We start from the raw sequence: 26912 nt of genomic DNA, 5'->3' as shown, positions 1-26912 counted from the left end.
CTCTTTAGAATATGTTATTTTTATGATACGCAGGTTTTATGTAATCACACTTCACCAGTCTGAAAAGCCAGAAACCAAAACCAAAAGAAAGAAAAGTCCTGTTGGATGAAATAATTTCTTGCTGAGCAGAATCCCTTAGTCTAGAACTCTGGGTAGATTTTTCAGAGAAAATGTTCCTTTTCGGCTGGGCGTGGTGACTCACCCCTCTAATCCCAGCATTTTGGGAAGCTGAGGCGGGCGGATCACTTGAGGCCAGGAATTTGAGACCAGCCTGACCAACATGGTGAAACCTCATCACTACTAAAAATACAAAAATTAGCCAGGCATGGTGGTGCACGCCTGTAATCCCAGCTACTTGGGAGGCTGAGGCAGGAGAATTGCTTGAACCTTGGAGGCCGAGGTTGCAGTGAGCAGAGATCACACCACTGTACTCCAGCCTGAGCAACAGAGCGAGTCTCTTGTCTCAAAAAAAAAAAAAAAAAAAAAAAAGAAATGTTCCTTTTCAATTTGTATAGCCTAAGTATATGAAAGAACTTCTATACTAAATTTAGAATTAGTGGGTTTAGAAGAGACAAAATTGTCCCTAGATCCAATATTCTGAGAGTAGTTTATGATTATCATCTATATGTTACTTTCAAAAGATAACTTTTGTTTCACAAACTGGATACAAAGAAACACATGAACTCTTTACATTAAAATTGAGAAATTTATTTTTTTCCATGAAATAGTAAGCAGAATTAAAGAAATATACAGCTTAAAACAGTTGAAATGACCTTAGAATTTTAATGACAATTACACATTTATGGCCAAAGGAAAAAAATGAATAGTTTTTAATAATGAATTCACTTTAAAATGTTTGCTTAATAATTCATCTGAAATTACATGGATACAAGGATAACTGGGATCTGGGCACCTTGTAAAATAAAATAATGCCACTTTATCCTTCTCAAAAAAATTGTTATCCCAGTATAACAGTGGTGCGGTTCTGCTCCTCACTTACAGTAGCCACCGTTCTACCATTTACAAACGTGTCAGCTCAGTCTTCCTGATTTGTAAGGATGCCTATTTTGGTTCCACTTAAAAATATTTCCAGTAGGCAATCAGAGAAAATAACTTATTTAGCCCCACTCAGAGTAGAGGATCAGTATGTCAACATATTGGTCGGTCATGGCTTTCTTCTCGTGCTCACTGAGGTCAAATTTCCTCATATAATTATAAATGTTAAAAGATAAAATTACATCTTCACAGCAGCCAAAAATTTATATATTTTTTATGTATTTACAATATTGTACATATTTACACGACCACATCAAATACTGAATTGTAGAAACAAGTGACTATCTATAAAGGCATTCATTTAATGCCCAAGCGTTATTTTCTTGTGCAAATGGAAACTTTTCTTAAACTTCTATTAGAAAGCTAAAGACAGTCAACGTTGCGAAGGCCACCATCCATGGTTAAAGAGCCAAACCTAAAACACACACACAAAGAAAAAAGGTAATCTCAAAAGTTGCATTTATGTATAAAGGCCCCCAACCTTAAAATACTTTTCAGAGGAATAAATAGCTATTTATTTTTAAAGAGTTTAAGTAACTATGACTTGTTCTATTTCTTACTGGAACAGCATGGTATTATCATAAATACATGAAAAACCGATGTAATGATGTAATTAAGAAACTGTCAGTAAGAACTGGATAATTTCTTTCTGGTGGGGTGGGATTTATAAACTAAGATAGAGTTGGGGCAGGGCACAGTGGCTCATGCCTGTAATCCCAGCACTTTGGGAGGCCGAGGCAGGCAGATCACTTGAGGTCATGAGTTTGAGACCAGCCTGGCCAATATGGCAAAACTCCTTCTCAACTAAAAATACAAAAATTAGCTGGGTGTGGTGGCGTGTGCCTATAGTCCCAGCTACTCAGGAGGCTGAGGCAGGAGAATTGCTTGAACCCGGGAGGCAGAGGTTGCAGTGAGCCGAGATCATGCCACCGCACTCTAGCCTGGGTAACAGAGTGAGACTTTGTCTCAAAAAAAAAAAGATACCGAGTTGGGAGTGTGACATACCCAAGGGAAGTTGAGAAATGAGACCTTGCTAGAACACAATGTTATTTTGGGGAGCAGTGGGAAGTAAAGTTGGGTGAACAGGCTGGAACCAGACTATTATACTCTTTGAATCAAAGTATAAATTTAGACTTGACTCTTTAGGTAACAGGAGTTTAGTAACTTTTGAGCCAAAGAAGTCATACGATTACATCAGTATTCTGAAAGATGATTTTGGCTGTAATACCCATAACAGATGGGAAGAGCTTGGGGTTAAGAAAAAAATAGGTTATTACCATATATCACATATGAAAGGGAAAGGAAATCTGAATGAGGGTGACGAGGGGAAATATGGGAGCCAAACTTGTTGAGAGGGTATAAAGAAGATTAAGTGTCTAAAATAATTTATGTTTAAGGGAGTAGGAGAAAGGTGGTACCTTCGAACAGGATAAGGAGAGTAGAGGGCTAACTGAGTTGGGACAGATGATTTTAGATTCAAAAAAAAATTTGAAGTGATAGTGGGTTATCCACATGGAGACAGAGTAGTATAATACTCTGAACAAAATCTGGCTTCCATTACTAGTTTTGTCACTTAACATTTACGTTAAGATTATGCCACCTTATATCACCTATATATTGTCAAGAAACCTGCAAATAAAACACAGGAGGAACTGACTTACTAAATGTGGTTTAGGAAGTTGGGATTTTATTCCACAAGGCATAAGCAGTTAAATATAAAAGTTAAAAGCATATCTTTGGCTGGGCGCAGTGGCTCACACCTGTAGTCCCAGCACTTAGGGAGGCCGAGGCAGATGGATCACGAGGTCAAGAGGTTGAGAACATCCTGGCCAACATGGTGAAACCTTGTCTCTACTAAAAATACAAAAATTAGCTGGGCATGGTGGCGTGTGCCTGTAGTCCCAGCTACTCGGGAGGCTGACGCAGGAGAAACGCTTGAACTTGGGAGGTGGAGGTTGCAGTGAGCCAAGATCGTGCCACTGCACTCCCGCCTGGCGATACAGCGAGACTCCATCTCAAAAAAAAAAAAAAGCACATTTTTATAGTCTCTTCTACTTGGTGATCTTTAAGCCTAAAAGGATTTAGCTAAAGTTCTGAAGAAACTGTAAACTGGATACTATAAAAGTTAGATAATTACTATAAACAAGAAAAATATTTTTTAAAGTTAATGAGTAACTCCCCCCAAAAATGAAAATTGAACAAACACATTAAACGATGTTTGACATCACTATAAACCACAGAAATATAAATTAAGATAAGATCTCGGTTTTTACTAAACAAATTGGCAAATGTTTAAAAGATGTTATACATTCAATGTTGCCAAATGCATAGGTTTTATCTGTTTAGGACTGTAACATGCATCCTTTTAAAGACAAAATTGGCTGGGTGTGGTGGCTCATGCCTGTAATCCCAGCACTTTGGGAGGCTGAGGCAGGTGGATCACCTGAGGTCAGGAGTTCAAGACCAGCATGGCCAACGTGGTGAAACTCCATCTCTACCAAAAATACAAAAAACTAGCTGGGTGTGGTGGTGGGTGCCTGTAATCCCAGCTACTCAGGAGGCTGAGGCAGGAGAATCACTTGAACCCGGGAGGCAGAGGTTACAGTGAGCTGAGATCACGCCATTGGACTCCAGCCTGGGCAACAGTGAAACTCCATCTCGGGGGGGGCGGAAAAAAAAAAGAATAAAATTAGCAAAACCCAACAAAATTGAAACTGACATACTCTCTGACTCAAAAATTCCATATCCTTTTTTTTTTTTTTTTTTTTGAGGCAGAGTCTCACTCTGTCACCCAGGCTGGAGTGCAGTGGTGTGATCTCGGCTGACTGCAACCTCCACCTCCCAGATTCAGGTGATTCTCGTGCCTCAGCCTCCCCAGTAGCTGGGATTACAGGTGTGTACCACCATGCCCAGCTAATTTTTGTATTTTTGGAAAAGACAGGGTTTTGCCATGTTGCCTAGGCTGGTCTTGAACTCCTGAGCTCAGGCAATCTGCCTGCCTTGGCTTCCCAAAGTGCTAGGACTACAGGTGTGAGCCACTGTGCCCAGCCAAATGTGAAATATTTTTATTAGCATTACAAGGGTTTGAGAACCTACAGAGAAGAACCTAAGGGCTTGAAAAAGAAAAGGTTCTATTACAGAGCCAAATATGACTTAATTTCTCTGAGGAATCAGGATAAGGAAAACAGCCATCCAAAAATTGCTTTATTGCCTCTGCAGGCTTTCAAATCTCTTTTGGCCTTATCTATTAGGATTTTGCAGATAATAAGCAGACACCTAACTCCTCAAAGTACTGCATTTACCTATGGCTTTCACCTGCAAGGAGGTGTGCAGAGGACCCTGTAAGCTACTCAGCACCAAAGTGCTGGTATTTTAAAAAGCAACTCTGATTCACCAAATTGAAAATTATGATTCCAATGAATTAAGTTATAAAAATAATGTAAATAGAGTTTGATCTTTACAAACTGATTCAAATAAGTAATTCGATTAACCAGTGCTTCTATAAAATGGAACTAATCAACCATTAAAAGGCATCACAAATACACAATCATAGAGAGAAAAACATGAGTTCTGACTTTATGACTGCTCAATCTATTTTACCACTGCTCAATCTATTGATACAGGAAGATATAAGTACAGATGTGAATGAACTTAATTGCACAGAAAATCACAGTAATTATTTTTGCATTACTCACCTTTCTAAAATGTGGTTATTTTCAGCAAGTTCTTTAACCACCCCTTCCATCTCTTCCTTTAATTTCTTCATACTATTAAAATAAACAAGCACCTTTGCTCAAAAACAGTATGCAAATGTTTTAGAATGATGTTTATGTTTTATTTTCTTTTAACTGGTCAATAAATAACCTTATTAAATATTGTATTACAACAAACATAAAAAATTTCAAAATGTAAAAGCAAAAGCACAAACTGCAATGAAAGCAAATGGAAACACTACAGTTTCCAAATGATGAGTTTCTTACCCAAGAGTCATTTCTACTAATGTGTTAGAACTTGGATAAATTGGGGTCATGGTATGTTTGATTCCACTGGAAGCTGTAAACATTTTCTGAGGCAGAGTTTCTTGTAACTGAAACATCAAAAAAAAAAAAAGAAAAAAACCCCACATTAATCACAGAAGTACTTACTACAGATCTGACATCAAGTGTTACAGCTTTTAATAAGTCCTTTAAAAAAACTTTAAATTTTGATTTCAAAACTATCAATGATACAATACTTAAATCAACACCCTTTTAAGAAAGAAACTTTTCTTTTAGTTGATAAAAGGATGGTTTATCAGCTGTTTTTACTTGTAAAACATCTACATTCTTAAAACTTGGCTCAAAATACATATTAAAAATTGGTGGGTGGAACTGAATGTAGGCACATTCTATCCCATTTCTCCCTTGTCAATCACTACCAGTTACAAACTGAGAAGAATTTTAATTTTTCCTTGATAGCTGTACCTACCTCATTAGTATATTCTTGATATTTTGATACTTCTTCTTCAATATCAAAACACTGATTAGTCAGAGATAATAACTGTTTCCTAAGATGAAGCATCTTTCTGAAAACCAAAAAGAATCAATTGATATGCAATCTAGTGAAGCATTCTTACTTCAAATGTACATTTATATTGTGCAGTCAACCACTAATCACTCCAAAAGAAGTTTACTCACCTTATCCATTCTTCTGACTTATTCAAAAATGCCTCATACTTTTTAACACATTCATCTGTAAAGTGTGTCATAGCTTTTGTTGCATGGTAATACAGTTTTTGCCTGTAATTTAGAAATAATCAGAGGCTTAAACCAATGTCACTGTTTCTACTTTCAATATTTAGAAATTTTCAAATATATGAAATGTATCTTTCCTATAATGATTGTTGTGGCTTTAGAATATTTACAGGAGAAAGTAAACATTTCTAAGATAGACATCATAGCAGCAAGAAGATAAAGAGAAGGTTCGAAATGGATGTAAAAAAAATGCCTATTGAATGAGGTTAAAATTAAGACGGTGGTTAAGTCTGCCCTCGCCTATGTGCTCTATTATCTGTCCTTCTGTAATCAGAGCATATGAGGCAGAAGTTGACTGACTGAAATAGTAATCCTTCTCCCCCCTCCTTCTCCCATCATGGTAACTTCCCAATTAGGGAGCAGATGTGTGAACCTCAAAAATGTCTACATATTGTAACAATCCTGTAAACTCAAGATTAAAATGTATTTTTTAATTGTAATTAATTTCAACTTTAAGAAGAATCATATTAATAAAGATAACCAAAATAGCACCAAAAATAACTAACTATTAAACATAATCTGGATACTTACTTATCAAATTTGTGGATTTGTTCTTCATTATAAGCTAATCCTAGAAACAGGAAAATATATTACTGTTGTTAATATAGAATCATAACGTTATACACAATATATTTTCTTTTGAGATTATTGCTTCAAAAAGGCTAAGAGTCTGAAGCAGATGTCATAGATTTGTGGCTCATGGGCTACTTATAGCCCACAGATGCTTTTATTTGGTCTGTAAATAACAATGTAAAAAACAATTAACAGTTAACATTTAAAAATCAAGATATTTCTAACAAATTCTGTATTTCTAGCTTTTTTTGAGAAATGGGAAGACTGGGCAATACCTTTGGTGAATCTGAGTAGTGGCTCTCCCCTGTAGATGAGTCCCCACTGGCCAATCTCATTCCTTTCTGTTACCTGCCTGGCCTTTAGAGGTTCTGGTGTTCATGACCCTGATTTAAAGTATTCAAAAGGTTGATTTTAAGGATAGTTTTTTTTTTTTTTTTTTTAACACAATCAACCTTTTTCCTGACAGAATCATATCTCTGAAAAAAACAGCTTAAGAAGCTACCCTTACAGATATACCAAATTAATTTAACTGAATTATAACTAATTACTAAGAGGGATTTATTAAATTAACAAATAGCAAATTTTACTTACTACGTTCTGCTTTGTCTTTTTTGAACTGATAGTAAATCTCTGTCATGCAATTTAACAGGACTTGTAGTTTTTCTACGCTATTTAAGGAAGAAAAACTCAAATAAATTAACTGAGTCAATGTGAAAAAGGACATTAATAAGAGCAGAAACTACGCATAAAGCTATAACCTACTTTCTGTCTTTCGGATGAGTGCCTTCTTGATGTGCCCATGCGTCTGCCAGCGATCCACCTGGAGACAATCTGCTGTCAATATCCTGAAGACTGGTTTCTATTGTTCCCTGAGAACTGGAAAGCTAAATAAAACCAAAGGTTCAGATCCAGATTGCCAAAAGCCAGAAATGATCATCACAGTCCCAACAAAGTCTAAAGTCTGGACCACATTTCTTTTGTAGATTACTTCAATTCAAAGGCACAGTAATTATTTCCATTTTTAAATACAAAAGAGTTTCTTAGGTTGATTTCCACCAGGGGTACAGTATGATAATAAAACATGAGACCAGCAGTAATACATCTTATAAAACGTTTCATTCAGTAAATACCCTTCTAAAACCACATGTAAAATACTTCTAATCTTGTTTCCTTATCTGTAAAAAGTGGTTAATTCTCCATTTCATAGCCCTGTTGTGAAAATTAAATAGAACCACTAGAATAGTCCCAAATATCAACTGTGTAGGCAGCAAGATTTGTGCTCTTCTTGTTTAGAGGCCAAACCAAAGCAACTCCTCTTAAAAACAGAAAATGAAAAGAAACCTCATCTAAGATTCTGTTCATTTTAAGCTTAGTAAGTTTATCACTTACCTACCACAGAAATGCATACAGTATTTGTAAAACTTATGAAGAAAGGATGAAGGTTAGACTGAAAGGATAAATACGTCCAAATATTTTAAAGGTCCTGATACACACTATTGCCTTTCAAATAATGTTGTCAGTAGTAGCTGACACTGCCACTAGCAACAAACAAGGATGCCCTTTAAACCACACTCTTGTCAGCACTGGCATTATAATTTTTTATGCCTTGATAATCTGAAAGACAAAAATAGTATCTTACTGTTATGCAATTTTTTCTTACTATTGGATTTGAGCATTTTTTCAAGAGTGTTTTCACCAGATATATTTTCTTCATTTATAAATTGTCTCTAAATGTTCTTTGCTCATCTATTTTTTGCAGATTGACTATTTTCCTTATCAATTTGTATGAGTTATTTTTATAAAAAACCCTTTATCACATCTTCCCAACTTATTTGCATTCTAACATTTTTTAAACATATACAGATCTTAAATTTTTATTTTATTTTTGAAACAGAGTCTCACTCTGTTGCCCAGGCTGGAGTGCAGTGGTACAATCTCAGCTCCCGCAACCTCTGTCTCCCGAGTTCAAGCCATCCTCTTACCTTAAGCCTCCTGAGTAGATGGGACTACAAGTGCGTGCTATTGCGTCTTGCTAATTTTTTCTTTTTTTTCTTTTTTTTTTGGTAGAGTTGGGGTTTCACCATGTTCCCAGGCTAGTCTTGAACCCCTGAGCTCAACCAGTCTACCCCCACCCTGGCCTCCCAAAGTGCTGGGATTACAGGTGTGAGCCACTGTGCCCAGCTTAGATTTTTATATGATCAAATATATATCTTGGTTTTTATGCTTTATGTCTTTTTTAACATTAATGTTTAGAATGTGTTAAATTATACATCCAATATATGGAAAATAGTTTATGGAAAAAGTCATTTCTTACAGCATTACATAGAAGAGTGAAAAGCAAACTAAAGGACCAACAGTAGAGCAATAATAAGTAAGACTGTAATAGATCCACTGGCTGCAACATCATATCATTAAGAAAATGGTGTTACCAAAAAAACCTGGGAAATGCCTACACTATAATGTTATCCAAGAAGTAAAAATAACAACCATATGTTTGTAGAGTAACAGTCATTTAATAATACATATAAAGGAAAATGAAACAGTGATTACCCAAATTTTAGCAGCATGAGAATCACCTGGAAGGCTTATTAAAAAGGGCCTTTGCTGGGTTCTGCCAGCGAGTTGCTGACTCAACACATCCGAGGTGGGGTCCCAAAATGTGCATTTCTAATAAGTTCCCATGTGAGGCTGAAGCTGCTGGCCCAGGAGCCACTCTTCTTTACTTATTTTTTATTTTTTTGAGACAGGGTCTCTGTCGCCCAGGCTGGAGGACAGTGGCATGATCTCGGCTCACAGCAACCTCCATCTCCCAGGTTCAAGTGATTCTCTTGCCTCAGCCTTCCCAGTAGCTGGGATTACAAGCGTCTGCCACTACGCCTGGCTAATTTTTGTATTTTTAGTAGAGACAGGGTTTCACCATGTTGGCCAGGCTGGTCTTGAACTCCTGGCCTCAAGTGATCCGCCCACCTCAGCCTCCCAAAGTTCTGGGATTACAGGTGTGAACCACTGCGACTCGTGGCCCAGGAGCCACTCAGAGATGTACTGCTGCAAGGCAATGGACAAAACTTTTAAGAATCATTTATTGGGTGCATAATATATGTGGTATTTTTTCTACTTATAAATTTTACTTTTGTGGTGGGAAAAATGTCTGTAAGGTCTCCACTAGGAAGCCGGGCGCAGTGGCTCACGCCTGTAATCCCAGCACTTTGGGAGGCCAAGGCGGGCGGATCACGAGGTCAGGAGATCGAGACCATCCTGGTTAATGCGGTGAAACCCTGTCTCTACTAAAAATGCAAAACATTAGCCGGGCCTGGTGGTAGAAGCCTGTAGTCCCAGCTACTCGGGAGGCTGAGGCAGGAGAATGGCGTCAACCCAGGAGGCGGAGCTTGCAGTGAGCCTAGACCGCACCACTGCACTCCAGCCTGGGTAACAGAGCAACTCCGTCTCCAAAAAAAAAAAAAAAAAAAAAAAATTAACTGGACGTGGTGGCGGGCCCCTGTAGTGCCAGCTCTCAGGAGGCTGAGGCAGGAGAATCACTTGAACCCAGGAGGTGGAGGTAGCAGTGAGCCGAGATTGCGCCACTGCACTCCAACCTGGTGAAAGAGTGAGACTCCATCTCAAAAAGAAAGAAAAAGAGAAAAAATGAAATCTACGGAAAAGTAATTGGCTTGAAGTGAGAAGTCCTGATGTCATAAGACTCCATTACCTCAAGCTATTTAGTCATCTATGCTTTCTCATAAGAAATTTTAATCTTGGCTGGGCAAGGTGGCTCATGCCTGTAATCTGAGCACTTTGGGAGGCCAAGGCGGGTGGATCACCTGAGGTTGGGAGTTCCAGACCAGCCTGACCAACATGGAGAAACCACGTCTCTACTAAAAATACAAAATTAGCTGGGCGTGGTGGCACATGCCTGTAATCCCAGCTACTCGGGAGGCTGAGGCAGGAGAATTGCTTGAACCCAGGAGGCGGAGGCTGCAGTGAGCCGAGATCGTGCCACTGCACTCCAGCCTGGGCAACAAGAGGGAAACTCTGTTTAAAAATAAATAAATAAATAAAAAGAAATCTTAATCTCACAGGAATGTCATAAAAATGAGAAACATTTTGAGATCCCCAAAAGAAAATATATTAATTTTGATTTAAAGTGCTCAAACGATGCTGGCCCTAGAAATAAATGTCCACTAGGCCTATGAGCAGGTAAATCATGTTCTAAGGTGAAAACAGAGAGAGAATATAAAACACTGACAGCAATATGGCTGCCTATATTTAAATGCAGACAAATACTGGGGAAGACTATTTTGTGCTTTCTGACTTTTAATCACTTTATTCTATAGCTATGGTTTTCAAACTTTCTTGACCACAACTCACAGTAAGAAACTCACTGTTTTAACTCAGTAACATTTAAAGTGTGTATATACCTGAATCCAAAGTTTCATAAACAATGATTTCCTTATTATATGTGACACATTCTGACATTGCTATTCTGTTCCACTGAAAAATACATTGCTGATTACAAGGCACTCAACTTCATAACCTGTTAGTTGTTCATTACTCATATTTTGAAAACCACCGTTTGAGATCTAAAACTGAGGAAAAGAAACAACTAAACATGAGCCTAAGCTGGAAAGTGAAAAGGATATCGTATCAAGTTCCTTTCACTTTTAATTTAACATCCATTTTATGAAAGAATACTTCGAATACTAAAAGCTTGCAAGATTACAATATATTTATTTATTTATTTATTTATTTATTTGAGACAGTCCCGGCTCTGTCACCCAGGCTGGAGTGCAAGTGGCACGATCTCAGCTCACTGTAACGTTCGCCTCCTCGGTTCAAGTGATCCTCCTGTCTCAGCCTCCCAAGTAGCTGGGACCACAGGCGTGCACCACCATGCCTGGCTAATTTTTTTGTATTTTTTGTAGAGATGGGGTTTCATCATGTTGCCCAGGCTGGTCTTGAATTCCTGGACTCAAGTGATCCATCCAACTCAGCCTCCCAAAGTGCTGGGATTAGAGGTGTGAGCCACCACACCAGACCCAGCCAAGATTACAGTATTTTTATTTATCTCATTTAATTAATACAACAACCCATAAGACGGGCAGACTAAGAAACTGCTGATTTTAGAGAAAAAGAAACCAAGGATGCAAAGAATTAAAAGGCCTTGCTTAAGTAGCCAGCCATGAGTAGGCAGGTAAATGGGGCAGGTCTGGGAGTAGTAATCGGCTCTCACTGATTACTAATATATAAACCTGTGCACTTCTATAATACATTTTAATAAGAGATTCAGAGACTCCCAGAAATTCTATTGTATTTTTCAGCAGAGTAGAGACTTGTGTCCTAATTTCTTTTTCTAGCTATAGACATGATTACTGCCTTGAAGATCTCAAATCTTTCTTTCCTTTTTTATTTTAGAAAAAAATCTGATAATATTTTTCTGATTTAAATCTTCTTTTTTTTTGAGATGGAGTTTCGCTTTTGTCACCCAGGATGGAATGCAATGGTGTGATCTCGGCTCATTACAACCTCCGCCTCCTGGGTTCAAGCAATTCTCCTGCCTCAGCCTCCCAAGTAGCTGGGATTACAGGTGCCCACCACCACACGCAGCTAATGACATGGGGTTTCACCATGTTGGCCAGGCTGGTCTCGAACTCCTGACCTCAGGTGATCCACCTGCCTTGGCTTCCCAAAGTGTTGGAATTACAGGCATGAGCTACTACGCCCAGCCTAATTTAAATCTATTCCTAAACAAGCTCAAGCACTTTACATTCAACTGCATGTGAAATTACATTTATGAACTTGCTTTAACTGCCACAGCAAGAACACAAGAGCATTATGGATTTAAACACCGAGAGAGAGAGAGAGACAGCGAGAGAGGTTTAAATTACAGTAGGCATTTGAATGTTACAAAAAATTTCAAGGCAGTAAGAGTATTTAATATTGTAAAGAGGTTTCTAAAGATGGGAAAAATTCTTTCTCTGCAGTGAGAAATATCATCTCTATAAGAAAGTTTATTTATTTAAATTATTTATTTTACAGACAAGATTTCGTGCAGTTGCCCAGGCTAGGGTGCAGTGGCACCATCATAACTCACTGCAGCCTTTAATGCCTCAGCTCAAGTGATCCTCCTGCCTTGGCCTCCTGAGTAGTTGCGATTATAGGTGTGTACTACCATGCCTAGCTCCTAAGAAAGTTTAAATCTAATAGTGCCAGCAAAGGAATAGGTTATGAGCTTACAAATTTCATAATTTTGTAAACACTTACTCTCAATAATTTCGTGTGTATGTCTGAAATTTCACCTAACTCTGCCGCTTCTAGGTTGATCTTCATCAACTTTTCGTATCTGTATGAAAAGTCAAGAGAAAATTAAATGAGTATAATCAATACATAGTTTTAAAAAGATGTTTTATAAATAATAATTTGAGCTTTCATCATAACCATTTAAAAATAAAAAATTGATTCAAAGTCTATAAGCCAGCAGATTGTTAAAAAAAAAAAAACCTGATGCCGGCCAGGCGCAGTGGCTCATGCCTGTAATTCCAGCACCTTGGGAGGCCAAGGTGGGAAGATCGCGAAGTCAGGAGATGGAGACCATCCTGGCTAACATGGTAAAACCCCATCTCTACTAAAAATACAAAAAAAAAAAAATTAGCCGGGCGTGGTGGCATGCGCCTGTAGTCCCAGTTACTTGGGAGGCTGAGGCAGGAGAATCGCTTGAATCCGGGAGGCAGAGGTTGCAGTGAGCAGAGATTGCACCACTGCACTCCAGCCTAGATGACAGAGTGAGACTCTCTCTCTCAAAAACAAAACAAAACAAAACAAAACAAAAACCCTGATGCCTTCCTGAAGAAGGAATTTTATCTGCTTCTATTTTAAATTTGCAGATTAAGGGATGGATAAAACAGAAAAGACAAATTAATTTCAAATACTCTTATGTGAGGATAATAGTAAAAATACATTTCAGAATTAATGAAGGTCAATAGTGAATACTGATTTCATTTATTGTATTTCCTCTGCAGTACAAATAGTATATTCTAGAAAGAGGGCAGTTAAAAATATCATTCTGTTTCAAAACATGTTCTCAGGAATAAGATTAACAAGTAAGAATAAACTAAAAGTAATTCCTACAATTCTAAAAATACTACTAAAAGGCTGTTCTAGAACACCTCTATTTCCTTTGTTGATTACAAGTTTCATATTTTCTTATTCACAGTTTCTGTTTTACAAGATAGAAATGAGATGTTTTTCCCACTACCTTTTCCTACCCAATGGCTGGGAGGAAATGCCACTAAGAGATGGTGTTCATTTCTTACCAAGAAAACTGGCATTTTTGCCTTTGTGATGATAAAGTAATCACTAATCTAAGGCTGATCTTTATTTTATTTTGTTTTTTGAGATGGAGTCTTGCTCTGTCGCCAGGCTGGAGTGCAGTGGCATGATCTCAGCTCACTGCAACCTCTGCCTTCTGGGTTCAAGCGATTCTCCTGCCTCAGCCTCCCGAGTTGCTGGGAGTACAGGCGTGCGCCACCACACCCAGCTAATGTTTGTACTTTTAGTAGAGATGGAGTTTCACCACATTGGCTAGAATGGTCTCCATCTCTTGACCTCGTGATCCACCCGCCTTGGCTTCCTAAAGTGCTGGGATTACAGGCATGAGCCACCGTGCCAGGCTGCTGATCTTTAATAGAAACCCTAGCATAGCATGCCATATTGTGCCAAGGATAACTAAGTCATTTAAACAGAAATGGAACATTTAATAATTTAACCCCTACTAGTAAGGAAGTAGTCTACTCACACTTTCACAGTTTTTTCAATGTTTCTGACACAGAAATCCAATGTGATCACAACTTCTGTCTTTTTGTGAACAGTTTCATTGTAATCATCTTTAATTAATTCACTAAAAAAAAAGAAAATTATTCTCATTAGTTTATCTAAGGAGTTATTTTTTCTTATCTACCACTAATTATACTGCAGTACTACCATTCAAAAACATTTTATAACAATATTCTTGATATTCGTCAATTCACACTTTTTGAGACATTATTATTAGAAGCATTTCTGTGATCCTTATGTATTAGGGAACTCATATTTTCACAAACCATTACTACTTAGGTTAACAGTTTAAAAACCTAAGGTATTAAAATTACATTAAGGAGTAAAAACTAACCTACAATTACACAAATAGTTTGTAGAGCATTACAGTTTATACCACCAGAATTAATTTTTACTACTCAGAGTAGACTACTGTCTGATTTATACTTTAAATCAATTACAGGTTGAATATCTCTTATCTGAAATGCTTGGGACCAGAAGTGTTTTTCAGATTTTGGATTTTGGGATATTTGCATATATACATACTGGTTAAGCATTCCTAATCTGAGAATCCAAAATGTTCCAATGAGTATTTCCTTTGAGCATAAACTTTGAGCAAAAAGATTTGACTTTTGGAATATTTTTTATTAGGGATGCTCAACTTGTGATCTCATCTGAATAAGGATGACACAGTAAGAAATATATAATCGAAGGGCTTTTGACCTACATCAGGGACCAACAAACTAAGACTTGAGGCCTGCTTTTGTATGGCCCATGAGCTAACATTACACTTTTAAAGATTGTAAAAACAAAGAAGAGACCATATGCAGCCCACAAAGTCTAAAATACTAGACTGATCCTTTAAAGAAAATGTTTGCCAAGAGTGGTTTACATTAAAACTATTTTCTCATGACTTACTGGACTATAAACTAATAAGTAAATGGAATAAAAGCTTCATGGATCAGCAATTGACGGTAGATAAGAGAGAAAATAAAAACTGTTAGTACACAGAGATTTTTCCAGAAACCAGTAAAAACAAGGAAGCTTCTTAGTGGAAACAGAAAAGCATAGGCTTAGGAACTTAGATATGTGAACACAGTGAAAAATATAAACACAAATCTATGGGTTTCATATAATCCTAACAGAAAAAAAAAAGGAGCCTAAAAAGAGTGATGAAATGCTTTATATACACTTTTGCAAGACGGGGTGGGTATGAGGTAGGCATACATAAACTGTCAAAAGCATTACAGTCCAAGGGCACATACATAGTGACATGAGTGCAGAAAACAAACTTCTTAGCATCTGTCGGCCACAAGGCCATTATGATGTGTATGCAAAATTCAAAAGCTTTGAATGATGTGTAGAAATAAGCATAATTTCCAAAAGAGATAATGTATTTTCCATTTTTTTCAGATGGAAAGATGACATCTATAAATCATGAAAGTAAAAAACAGGTAAAAATTACATCCATCTTACATTTCTTAGAGTCACTTTCAGGAAGAAACTACTTAAACTAGATGATCAGTTATTCTGATCTAGAATAACTATATTAAGCGATCTAGTTTTAAAAAATTAGCTTTTAAATTGCTTGTTAGATTATATATTCATATTGTATAATTTTATTTATATGAAATGTCTGGAACAGGCAAACAGTATATTAGTGGTTGCCTAGGGCAGGGCTGTTTAGGCGGAAATGGAGAGTGAATACTAATGGATGCAGAGATACTTTCTGGGGTGATGAAAATGTTCTAAAATTAGTGATGATGGCTGCACAACTCTGAACATACTAAAAACCACTAAACTGTATGCTTAAATGCATGAGTTATATAGTATATGAATTATATCTCAATGTTGTGAAGGCTGGGTGTGGCTCATGCTTATAATCCCAGCTGAGGCGGGCTGATTGCCTGAGCCCAAGAGTTTGAGACCAGCCTGGGCAACATAACTAGACCCCCATCATTAAAAAAAAAAAAAAAAAATTGGCTGGGTGTGGTGGGGCATGCCTGTAGTCCCAGGTACTTGGGAAGCTGAGGTGGTAGGATCACTTGAGGCCAGGAGTTTCAGGCTGCAGTGATCTGTGATTGTGCCACTGCACTCCAGCCTAGGTGACAGCGAGACCCTGTCTCAAAAAGAAAAAAAAAAATATGGCGTGATAAAAAAGGACTGTGTACTTCATTTGGGAAAATGGTAGGAAATTAAGGAAGACTTTGAGGACTTAAATGCTAGAAAGTACAGACTGTACTGGATTCTAACAAGCCAAAGACTTCTAACAGAGTTAAATGACAACCAACTAGTCAAGGTCCTAGGAAAAGAAATGCATTTGCCGTCACATCCTATAGCGTGGTGTAAGTTTTAAAATTCAGATACTATTTGTTCTGTCTCACAAAGTCATTGTAGGACTCATGAAAAGTGAGCTGCTAAATGTTTTAGAAACTAAATGTGAAACAAATGTATTATAATAAAAATCAAGCACCTAACCTAACTAGTTTGAAGAGAGAAAATATCAATGATGGGGCAAGGTCTACATGAAAATCAATTTCAAAATTTCAATCTATTACTTACATCAGCCATCGTATCCCCTTTCGCATTAATTCCTGATAAAGCAGTAAGGTACTGGCAATTCTGCAGGCATAACACACAACCCCTGTTATTGCCTAATAAAGAAATAAAATGTCAATATTTGGTGCTAATTGTGGTATAGGTTAAGAAAAAATTTTACACAAAATTATTCAAGCTTACACATTTTCATCAGGTTAATTAAAAACACAATAAACCAATTTCTAAGAGTTAAAAATAGATATAAATATAACAAATATGTTATCCTTAACATTATCTAAACATGCACTATCTCAGTGGAGAGAATTTTCTTATATAATGAATTCAAGAAAGGATAAAAAGTAAAAAAGAAAGACCACAAAATAACTTGGAAAGGGTATCAATTTAAGTGAATAATTTCCGGTCATATAGGCATACATGAAGACACAATACATGTTATTGCTTCCACTATTGATAGGATACATTAAATTCAGATGTTTACATAGTCATTCAATTAAATACTAACCTTAGCCATGCTAGCATCCCCGTCTAAATCATAACGTGGATGTACTTTAGGGAGGGAAACTGAAATATGAAGTAAAATAAAATGAGAAAGAAAACTTTTTGAAAAAATCACTTTATCCTTTATAGAGCAAACACAATGTCTAAATTAAACATTAGTGGCAAAATCTGTAATGTAGTTTTCGTGATTAAAAAAACACTACTTCAAACAATAATGCTCATTCTCTAACAAATTACCTCAAATATTTCTAAGGAGTTTCATTTTTTCCTTAAATATACTCCAACACAATGAGTTCAATGCTTCTCTTTAAATCTACATCAAATCCCAACCTTCAAATAGAACTGTAAAATTCTGGGTGATCCATTTTTTTTTCTACCAGTAGAATGAGTAATTTAAAAGATTCTAAAAATGCAGATCTAATTTTTCTTAGACTCTAAAGCTTGGCAGAATGTTCTATACATACTGCACACAAAAAATATTTGCTGAAATTTATGATATAAAGGGTAATTTTGAGTGTTAGCAAAACACTTTTTAAAGAGAGTTACAGTGAAACGTATGACAAATTTTATTGTTTTATGAAACAAAATATTTGAAGTCAAATGATGTCTACAAGGCTTTTTCAATTTTACAATTACTCTCTTTCAACTATAGTAATTTATAAAATTTTAATATTTATGAAAGCTCTACACTAATGTCATCATCAGCTTTATAAAGATGACAATCATTTCTACAATGACAGATTTTGTGGATTTCTTTTTTTGTTTTTGAGACAGGGTCCCACACTGTCTCCCAGGCTGGAGTGCAGTGGTGCAATCTCGGCTTACTGCAACCTCTGCCTCTTGGGCTCAAGCGATCCTCCCACCTCAACCCCCCATGTAGCTGGGACTACAGGTGCAAGCCACCATGCCCCGCTAATTTTTGTTTTATTTTTTGTAGAAACAAGGGCTCACTATGTTGCCCAGGCTGGTTGTATTTTTCTAATGGCTAGTAAGAACGACAAGAAAAATCCCAACTTACTTTTTTCATATATTAATCCTATGGTATTCAGAGGTTCCCGGCTTACTACAAATATAGGGTTTTCCTCAGTAGTTTTAGGGAAATGTTGTGCCAGTCTTCCAGGTTCTAAGACTAAGCGTCGCCCTTCATAGATAAGTTCTTGATTTGAAGAAATAATTTTGGTTTGTTTATATACCAGTTCATGAAATACAGTAGCACTGTGTGAGAAAAATTCAAAAGGACACTATAACTGGGGATAAAGTGAGAGGCAAAATATTTTTAATGAGTGCAACAACATCCATTTCTAATTCATATCCCTAATATCATAACCAGTCCACATAAACTTGCTTTGTTAATGTGGATACTAACTCCATTCCATATAACTTGTCCATACAGTAAGCAATTCTAAAGTATTTTTATGTTTGGATACCTGTGTAATACACAGGATTCTTAATATTTTCTTTCCTCTGTGTGTGTGTGTGAGACAGAGTTTCGCTCTGTCGCCCAGGCTGGAGTGCAGTGGCACGATCTTGGCTCACTGCAGCCTCCGCCTCCTGGGTTCAAGCGATTCTCGTGCCTCAGCCTCCTGAGTAGCTGGGATTACAAGTGTGCACCACCACACCCAGCTGATTTTTGTATTTTTAGTAGAGACAGGGTTATGCCATGCTGGCCAGGCTGGTTTCGAACTCCTGGCCTCAAGTGATGCACCTGCCTCGGCCTCCCAAAGTGCTGGGATTACAGGTGTGAGCCACTGTGCCTGGCCAAGATTATTAATATTTTCAAATAGAGAACCATCATAGCAGAGAGGTTTAGAGCACTGACTTGAATCAGATACTTGGGTTCAAATCTCAGCTCTTCCACTAACTTCCTATAAAACCATAAGTGACTTAACTCCTCTGCACTGTTTCCTCAACAGTAAAATGGAGATAATAACAGTAACCACTTCACAGAATTGTTGTGAGGATTAAATGGCTTAAATACGTAAAGAACCAAGAATAGCACTTGTTATGTGACTATATGTTTGTTAAATACATTAATAAAACTAGGTATTTTCAAAATGATGCTTTGGGGGAAAAGACAGCTTCCCCATGAATAGATCAATGACATCAAAAGAAATGTTTCAACAGCAATATTGTAATTTGGCTTTACAAGCCTCCACTGTGACCTTTTAAAAATTTTTTGTTTTTAATTTTTGTGTGTACATAGGAAATGTATATATTTATGAGGTACATGAGATGTTTTGTTACAGACATGCAATACGTAATAATCACACCATGGAGAATGGGGTATCCATCCAGTCAAGCATTTATCTTTTGTGTTACAGAAAATCAAATTATATTTTTTTAGCTATTTTAAAATCTACAATTAAGTTATTATTAACTATAATCACACTGGGTGAGCTTTTTACAAAACATTCTGACATCACTGTATATTCACATGCAGTTCTAAGACATGATGAAGAGAGACACCATATATTCTTCCCCCAGCCTCCCCCAATGGTGACATCCTGCATATAGCAAAGCATCACAGCCAGCTATTAACATTAATACACTCAACTTACTCAAATTTCCCCAGTTTTACATGCAAGTATATGTATGTGTACAGTCATGCATTGCTTAATGATGGGAATAGTTCTAAAAAATGCATCATTGTGTGAACATCATAGAGTATTTACAGAAAACTACATGGTATAGCCTTCTACACACTTAGGCTATAGGGTAGCTAGCCTACTGCTCCTAGGCTACAAACCTGTACAGCATGTTACTGTACTTAATACTGCAGGCAGCTGTAACACAATTAGAAACAGTATTTGTATATCTGAACATATCTAAACATAGAAAAGGTACAGTAAAAATATGATATTATAATCTTACGGAACCAGTGTCGTATATATGGTCCGTCATTGACCAAAACTTTATATGCAGTTTTATCACATGGGTAGTTTTTTTAATCACATGGGTGTAATGTCTTTTTGTTTACATAAAACAAACACTGATTATTTTTCCAGAGCCAGGTGCTTTAACCATTATTATGGTTAATAGTAACCATATTATCTGCATAGGGTTATCATAGGCAAATAACCATGCTAACGACGAAGACTTAGGCTTTGATATTTTAACATGGCAGGATAGTACACTTAGTAAAACCTGGCTCGTTTATTGGTAGATGCCATTTGTGGTTATGTCATTATGTAACTTGAAAGAAGGCACAGCAATGAAAGTACTTTTGTAAAACTTACAGTTTAAGAAACAAGCTAATTTAATTATAAATTTTAGAATATCAATCCTTTTACTCCAAAAATAAGTGAAAAGGAATTTACTAAGCACTTAAATATAATTTTCCATGTGGGAAATAGGTACTTTTGGTGAAGCTGAGGCATCTTTTCTATTTCTTTTCCTAACTTAGGAAAATATTATATAACAGAATATGTTGATATAAGAAGAAAATAGAGATACTTACGTATTATAGCTATGAATATAAATCTTATGAGCTGTCATTTGTTGTAGCGAAAAAACATGAATTATCATTCGGTGAAGTATATCACTAGTTTCTGCAAAAAACTGGTCAAAACCCCAACACTTTTCCTGATCTGCTTCAAGGATGTTTGCAAGAACAGGGGTAAGTAGAACCTGAAGACCCCTAAAATAGTATTGAAAAGTTACTTGAAGAGTGAATATATCATATTCTGTCTAGGTTAAAAAATCATAATATTTACCAGCAAATCAAAGGAACTGTCATTATTACTATATTAGATTAATTTAAAAAATTTAAAATCTGTCAACTTTTCAGAAAGCTAGGTAACCTTCATTTAATATCACTCATCAATGAATAAGGAACTATAGCTTTTTTCCGTCTAGAAATGGGGTCTTGTTATGTTGCCCAGGCTGAAGTGCAGCAGCTATTCACAGATGCTTTATGCACTGCAGTCTCAAACTCTGGGGCTCACGTATCTTGTCTCAGCTTCCTGAGCAGCTGGGATTATAGGTGTATGCCACCGTGCCAAGACCCATTACATTTCTGGTAGTTGTTTTCACAGCTGATTTGTAGTACTTAGAGTTCTTACTATTTAAAACAAAAAAATTATATAATATACTTTCTGGCATCTAAGCAATTTTTCTCAAAGAATTTATAACTTGGTATGCTAAAGACTGACTCGACAGATAAAGCCTGTTACCCTCCAGAAATATGCTGCAGTTCAGATCATCAGATTTTTTTGATTCTGAATTTTGGCAATATAATTATTTATCAGCAAGTGTTCATTTTCTGAGCCCTCTACATTTTATCAGTTTCGCCTGAGATCCCCAAAATAAGTATTTCCTAAATCAAAATTTAACATAAATCACAATTATAATATTAAATTTCTACTCTCCAACACAATGAATTTCTCTTAGTAATCTAGTTACATGACAATTTCATTTTGGAAACTTTTTAAACCACACAAAAAACTGTTAACAATAGTGGTTTTTGAAAATGATTTCAGCATTGGAACTCTTGGTTTAAATGAATTTTCACAGAACCCAACATATAAAATGATAAGTGATATTTTATTAGCTTGTTTTATATATTTATTTATTTAAAGTCATACAAAAAGCACCCACAACTTAAAATAGGTGTTAAGCCACTAATTCATAACCTGTGTCCAATTAAGGATTATATAACTACCACACTCAGGAAAAATGGAAGCTAATTCAGTAATCACAAATACTAAATACCGATGCATGTCTTGGCTTTATTTCCAGAGTGAAATACAAAATAATTTACTTTCTACTTTTAATTTCTTTTACCTTAATTCTTTCTTTGTGGTAACAGGATTCTTAAACGACAATATACTTTTTTTGATTTCTGTCTGTGACATTAAACAAGACCCATATGAACATCTGAAATGCTAAAAAGTACAAAAAACTATTATTTCTCACCCTTTGAATAATTTGAATTTTTTTAAATGAAGATAATACTAAATCTCTTCATTGTTTGCTTTTTACAACTCCAGTTGAGAAATTTACTCATATCCAATCCACTATTCGTTATCCATCAATATGGAGGTCATTACAAAAGATACTAAGGTCCTGAGCAGGATCCCCACACTGGGAAGAATTCCAAGACCAGTGATTACCAGTCTCAAAAATGTATGCCCTGTGTCCTAATGAAGATCTGGGGAAATTATTCATATAGTAGAGAATAAATATTTTTACCACCACAAAGACAAAAATCATTTATCAAAGCATATGCTTTGACAATATCTAATTAAAATAAAATCAAACTACACTTCAGTATTTGAGTATCTGTGGTTTTAGGCAACAAAGATTTCAAACACCAAAGTGCAAAAGATGAGAATTAGGTATACCATACTTACCGAGAAAGACTGCAAGAAACAGGCATGTCTCCACTCCAGTCAATTGGTCCATTTTCTGCTTTCTGTACTCCAGATATTGCACCAGAAGGCTTTCCTGTAATTATTTTATACCTTGGGAGGAACAAAAGCAGAATAAAATAAGCAGTTCATTTTTGCATGACTTATTAATGGGCTTTGCAAAAGTATTTCCTCAATTGCACCTACAATTATCTACTAGATGAAACTTTGTGATTGATGCTCACAGGATCCATAAAACAATCAAAATACTTTGAATCTGACTGACTGAAGTACAATAGTGGTTGTACGGTTATTTATATATACCATAATTAATTTTCATTTGAGATCTCACAGTGCTTTATAACAGCATCTTGATGTTAACAAAAATATTAATTTTTCCATCTGAAAAAACCGAGCAAACACAAAATAAGTTATGTCACAGAATGTCTCTAGACCATGAAAAAGCATATAATCCCTCTTACCCATATTATCCAAAGGCACAACTAAAGTTTCTGCAGAATGAACAGCATTATTTAAAACAGAAAAGATAAAACTATACTATACAGAGCACGGTATCAGATTCTTTGCACATTGGAAAACACACATTTGCACATTTTGGAAAAAAGCACATTTGTTTAACATTAAAGTAAATGTGCTTTGAGCAAATCAATTATTTTTTTAAAAAACAGAACAAATCACCACAACTGATTTAGACCATTTGCTGCTTCCTCAGCAGTGGCAGCCAGGATTTCTGCCTTAAGAGATTTTTCAAAGAGGAAATTAATGTGAAAAATAAGGTGTGTTCATGTGAGAACTATCTAAGAAGTAAGTGCACATGTGTGGGATTAATGCAAAAGAGAAGTGAATAGAATAAATGGCAAAAGTCTTAAGGGAATGCTTACAAGTTTTAAAAAAGTTTAATTTTGATAAGATCCACATATAAGTACATTCATAACATGCAAATGAGATGCTGAGGAATCAGCACTACTATAATGTTGGATGAATACATCTTTCATTAGTAAAGTAAAACAATTATTATTACTGAGTACTTCTATCACCTCTGAACATTTTTTAGCATCAATGTTCATAAAAAGTTGAGTTTCTGTGCTAATAAAATAAAATTCTTCTAATGGTATATCTGCCCACAAGGGTGTCAGATAAAATCATCAGGTATTCCTAGCTGCTTATGAGTCACATGTTTCCTTTATTAGGGAGCAGCATTTTTAGGGCAGCAAGAAATGCTGACATTGCTTTAAATGCTGATACTATCTATGATGAGAAAAGTATGATTAACTGTTAGGCACAATTTATGTGTAATGAGAAAAACACAAATTATCAGTTTTGTTAATGAAGAGATTTCATTAAAAGGGCAATGAGATTTCATTAACAGGATTTCATTAAAAGGGCAATGAGATTTCATTAATAGGATGCTATGCCAAAATCATCAGTACAGTTAAATAGGTGTCTTCTTCCCATAAACATGTACACCGTCCTTGCTGGAAAACATTTAAATACCCAAGTTATAGAAAAAGTCATTGTACCATCTGAATTTGTTTTACTTCCTCCAACCAACAAAAGGAAAAACATGCTTCTCCCTCAATTTTTTGAGAAGAGAGTAGATAATTATATTTTTATAGTTGTGATTATTACTTTAAGTCATGTTTGCTTCATAAAAGATAGGGCCAAGGCTGGGCGTGGTAGCTCATGCCTGTAATGCCAGCACTTTGGGAGACCAAGGTGGGGGGCAGATCACTTGAGGCCAGGAGTTCAAGACCAGCCTGGGCAACGTGGTGAAACCCATCTCTACTAAAAATACAAAAATTAGCCGGGCATGGTGGTGGGTGCCTGTAATCCCAGCTGTTCGGGAGGCTGAGGCTGGAGAATTGCTTGAACCTGGGAGGTACAGGTTGCAGTGAGCTGCGATCAGGCCACTGCACTCCTGCCTGGGCAATAGAGTGAGACTGTCTCAAAAAAACAAAACAAAACAAAAGGTAGGGCCAAATATATAAAGGTCTGAGAAATATGTTAAGACCTAAAAGAATGGCTGGACAGGTTAGGTTGTCGGTGGTTGTTATCCATTCACTAAACTCAATATTCTTCACGTCATAGTTTTATGTGTATGTGGTCTGGCCTTCTCATGAAACAAGATTATTCACTAATGTCTTTTAAAATAGAAAGAAGTGTGGTCAATTATGGATTATTTTTATAATTAATTTCACATCTAGAAATCCATCTCTTCCTTGGCTTACAAAAAATGACTTTATACACAGTAATTATTTCATAATACTCATGGCAATACATCTCAACAAACTAGGCACAGAAGGAACATATCTCAAAATAATAAGAGCTATCTATGACAAACCAATAGCCAACATCATTCTGAATGGGCAATTCCCTTAAGAACTGAGACAAGACAAGGATGCCCACTCTCACCACTCCTACTCAACATAGTACTAGAAGTCTCAGCCAGAGCATTTCAGGCAAGACAAAAATAAAAGGCATTCAAATAGGAAAAGAGGTGGTCAAATTATCTCTCTTCACGGACAATATGATTCTAAACCTAGAAAACCCTAAAGATTTTGCCAAAAGACTCCGAGACCTGATAAATAATTTCAGCCAAATCTCAGGACACAAAATAAGTGTACAACAATCAGTAGCATTTCTATACACAGATAAAGCTGAGACTATCAAGAACACAATCCCATTTACCATAGCCACAAACAGACACAAAAATACCTAGGAATACACTTAACTGAGGAGTTGAAAGATCACTACAAGAACTAATACTGCTGAAAGAAATCATAAATGACACAACAAATGGAAAAGCATTCCATGAGCATGGGTTGGAAGAATCAATATCATTAAAATATCCATACTATGCAGAGCAATCTACAGAATCAATGCTATTCTTATCAAATTATCAATGCTATTTTTCACAGAATTAGAAAAAACTATTCTAAATTCATATGGAACAAAAACAGTGCCTGAATAGCCAAGGCAATCTTAAGCAAAAAGAACAACGCTGAAGGCATCATATTACCTGACTTCAAACTATACTGCAGAGCTACGGTAACCAAAACAGCATGGTACTGGTACAAAAACAGATACACAGACTGATGGAACAGAATAGAGACTCCTAAAATAAAGCTGCACATCTACAACCAACATATCTTTGACAAAGTTGACAAAAATAAACAATGGGGAAAGGATACCCTATTCAATAAATGGTGCTGGGAAAACTAGCTAACCATATGCAGAATAAAACTAGACCCCTACCTCTTACCATATACAAAAATTAACTCAAGATGAATTAAAGACTTAAATGTAAGACCTCAAACTACAAACATTCTAGAAGAAAATATAGGACATACTCTTCCATACATTGTCTTAGGCAAATAATTCATGATGAAGACCCCAAAATCAAATGCAACAAAATAAAAAATAGACAAATGAGACTTAATTAAACTAAAGAGCTTTGGCACAGCAAAAAGAACTCTCAACAGAATAAACAGACAACCTAGAGAATGGGAGAAATTATTTGTAAACTATGCATTTGACAAAGGACTAACATCCAGAATCTAGAAGGAACTTAAACTAATCAACAAGAAAAAAACAAACAATCCCAATAAAAAGTGAGCTAAGGACATGAACACACTCCCCTCAAAAGAAGACTATGCGCCGGGTGTGGTGGCTCACGCTTGTAATCCTAGCACTTTGGGAGGCCGAGGTGGGTGGATCATGAGGTCAGGAGACCGAGACCATCCTGGCTAACATGGTGAAACCCCGTCTCTACTAAAAAATACAAAAAATTAGCTGGGCATGGTGGCGGGTGCCTGTAGTCCCAGCTACTCGGGAGGCTGAGGCAGGAGAATGGTGTGAACCCGGGAGGCGGAGCTTGCAGTGAGCTGAGATCCCACCATTGCACTCCAGCCTGGGCGACAGAGCGAGACTCCGTCTCAAAAAAAAAAAAAAAAAAAAAAAAAAGACTATGCAAGCTGCCAACAAACATGAAAAAACCACTAATCATCAAAGAGATGCAAATCAAAACTGCAATGAGATACCATCTCACGCCAGTCAGAATGGCTATAAAAAAATAACAAAAAGTAACAGATGCTGGTGAGGTTGTGGAGAAAAGGGAATAATTATACACTATTGGTGGGAATGCAAATTAGTTCAGCCCCTATGAAAAGCAGCTTGGAGTTCTCAAATAACTAAAAATGGAACTATCATTTGACCCAGCAATCCCATTGCTGGGTATATAACCAAAGAAAAATAAATC

General features: G+C 36.4%; 1 protein-coding gene across 4 annotated transcripts in view; it reads right to left on the bottom strand.

Moving 5' to 3' along the window:
* Positions 1–686: 686 nt before the first annotated feature.
* Positions 687–26912, bottom strand: part of TBK1 (TANK binding kinase 1) — a 50178-nt gene continuing 23952 nt past the window's right edge. For 2 of the 4 annotated variants that reach the window (XM_024256567.3, XM_024256568.3), the window contains exons 7-21: positions 22637–22747; positions 20743–20922; positions 18304–18500; positions 17290–17348; positions 16791–16882; positions 14212–14313; positions 12681–12759; positions 7185–7306; positions 7014–7090; positions 6381–6420; positions 5733–5834; positions 5524–5620; positions 5037–5143; positions 4752–4823; positions 687–1471 (exon numbers count right to left, since the gene is read on the bottom strand). In XM_024256567.3, coding sequence (XP_024112335.1) covers positions 1420–1471; positions 4752–4823; positions 5037–5143; positions 5524–5620; positions 5733–5834; positions 6381–6420; positions 7014–7090; positions 7185–7306; positions 12681–12759; positions 14212–14313; positions 16791–16882; positions 17290–17348; positions 18304–18500; positions 20743–20922; positions 22637–22747 — 1489 coding nt within the window. In that variant the 3' untranslated portion in view covers positions 687–1419. Of the gene's footprint in view, positions 3071–4751; positions 4824–5036; positions 5144–5523; positions 5621–5732; positions 5835–6380; positions 6421–7013; positions 7091–7184; positions 7307–12680; positions 12760–14211; positions 14314–16790; positions 16883–17289; positions 17349–18303; positions 18501–20742; positions 20923–22636; positions 22748–26912 lie in introns of all 4 variants that reach the window. The other 2 variants (XM_054527355.2, XM_063712181.1) reach the window with 2 other exon arrangements.

Source organism: Pongo abelii, chromosome 10, assembly GCF_028885655.2.
Source record: "Pongo abelii isolate AG06213 chromosome 10, NHGRI_mPonAbe1-v2.0_pri, whole genome shotgun sequence".
In the NCBI taxonomy this organism is placed as follows: domain Eukaryota; kingdom Metazoa; phylum Chordata; class Mammalia; order Primates; family Hominidae; genus Pongo; species Pongo abelii.
Note: the sequence above shows the minus strand (reverse complement) of the source record. Positions and strands in the feature narration are given on the sequence as shown.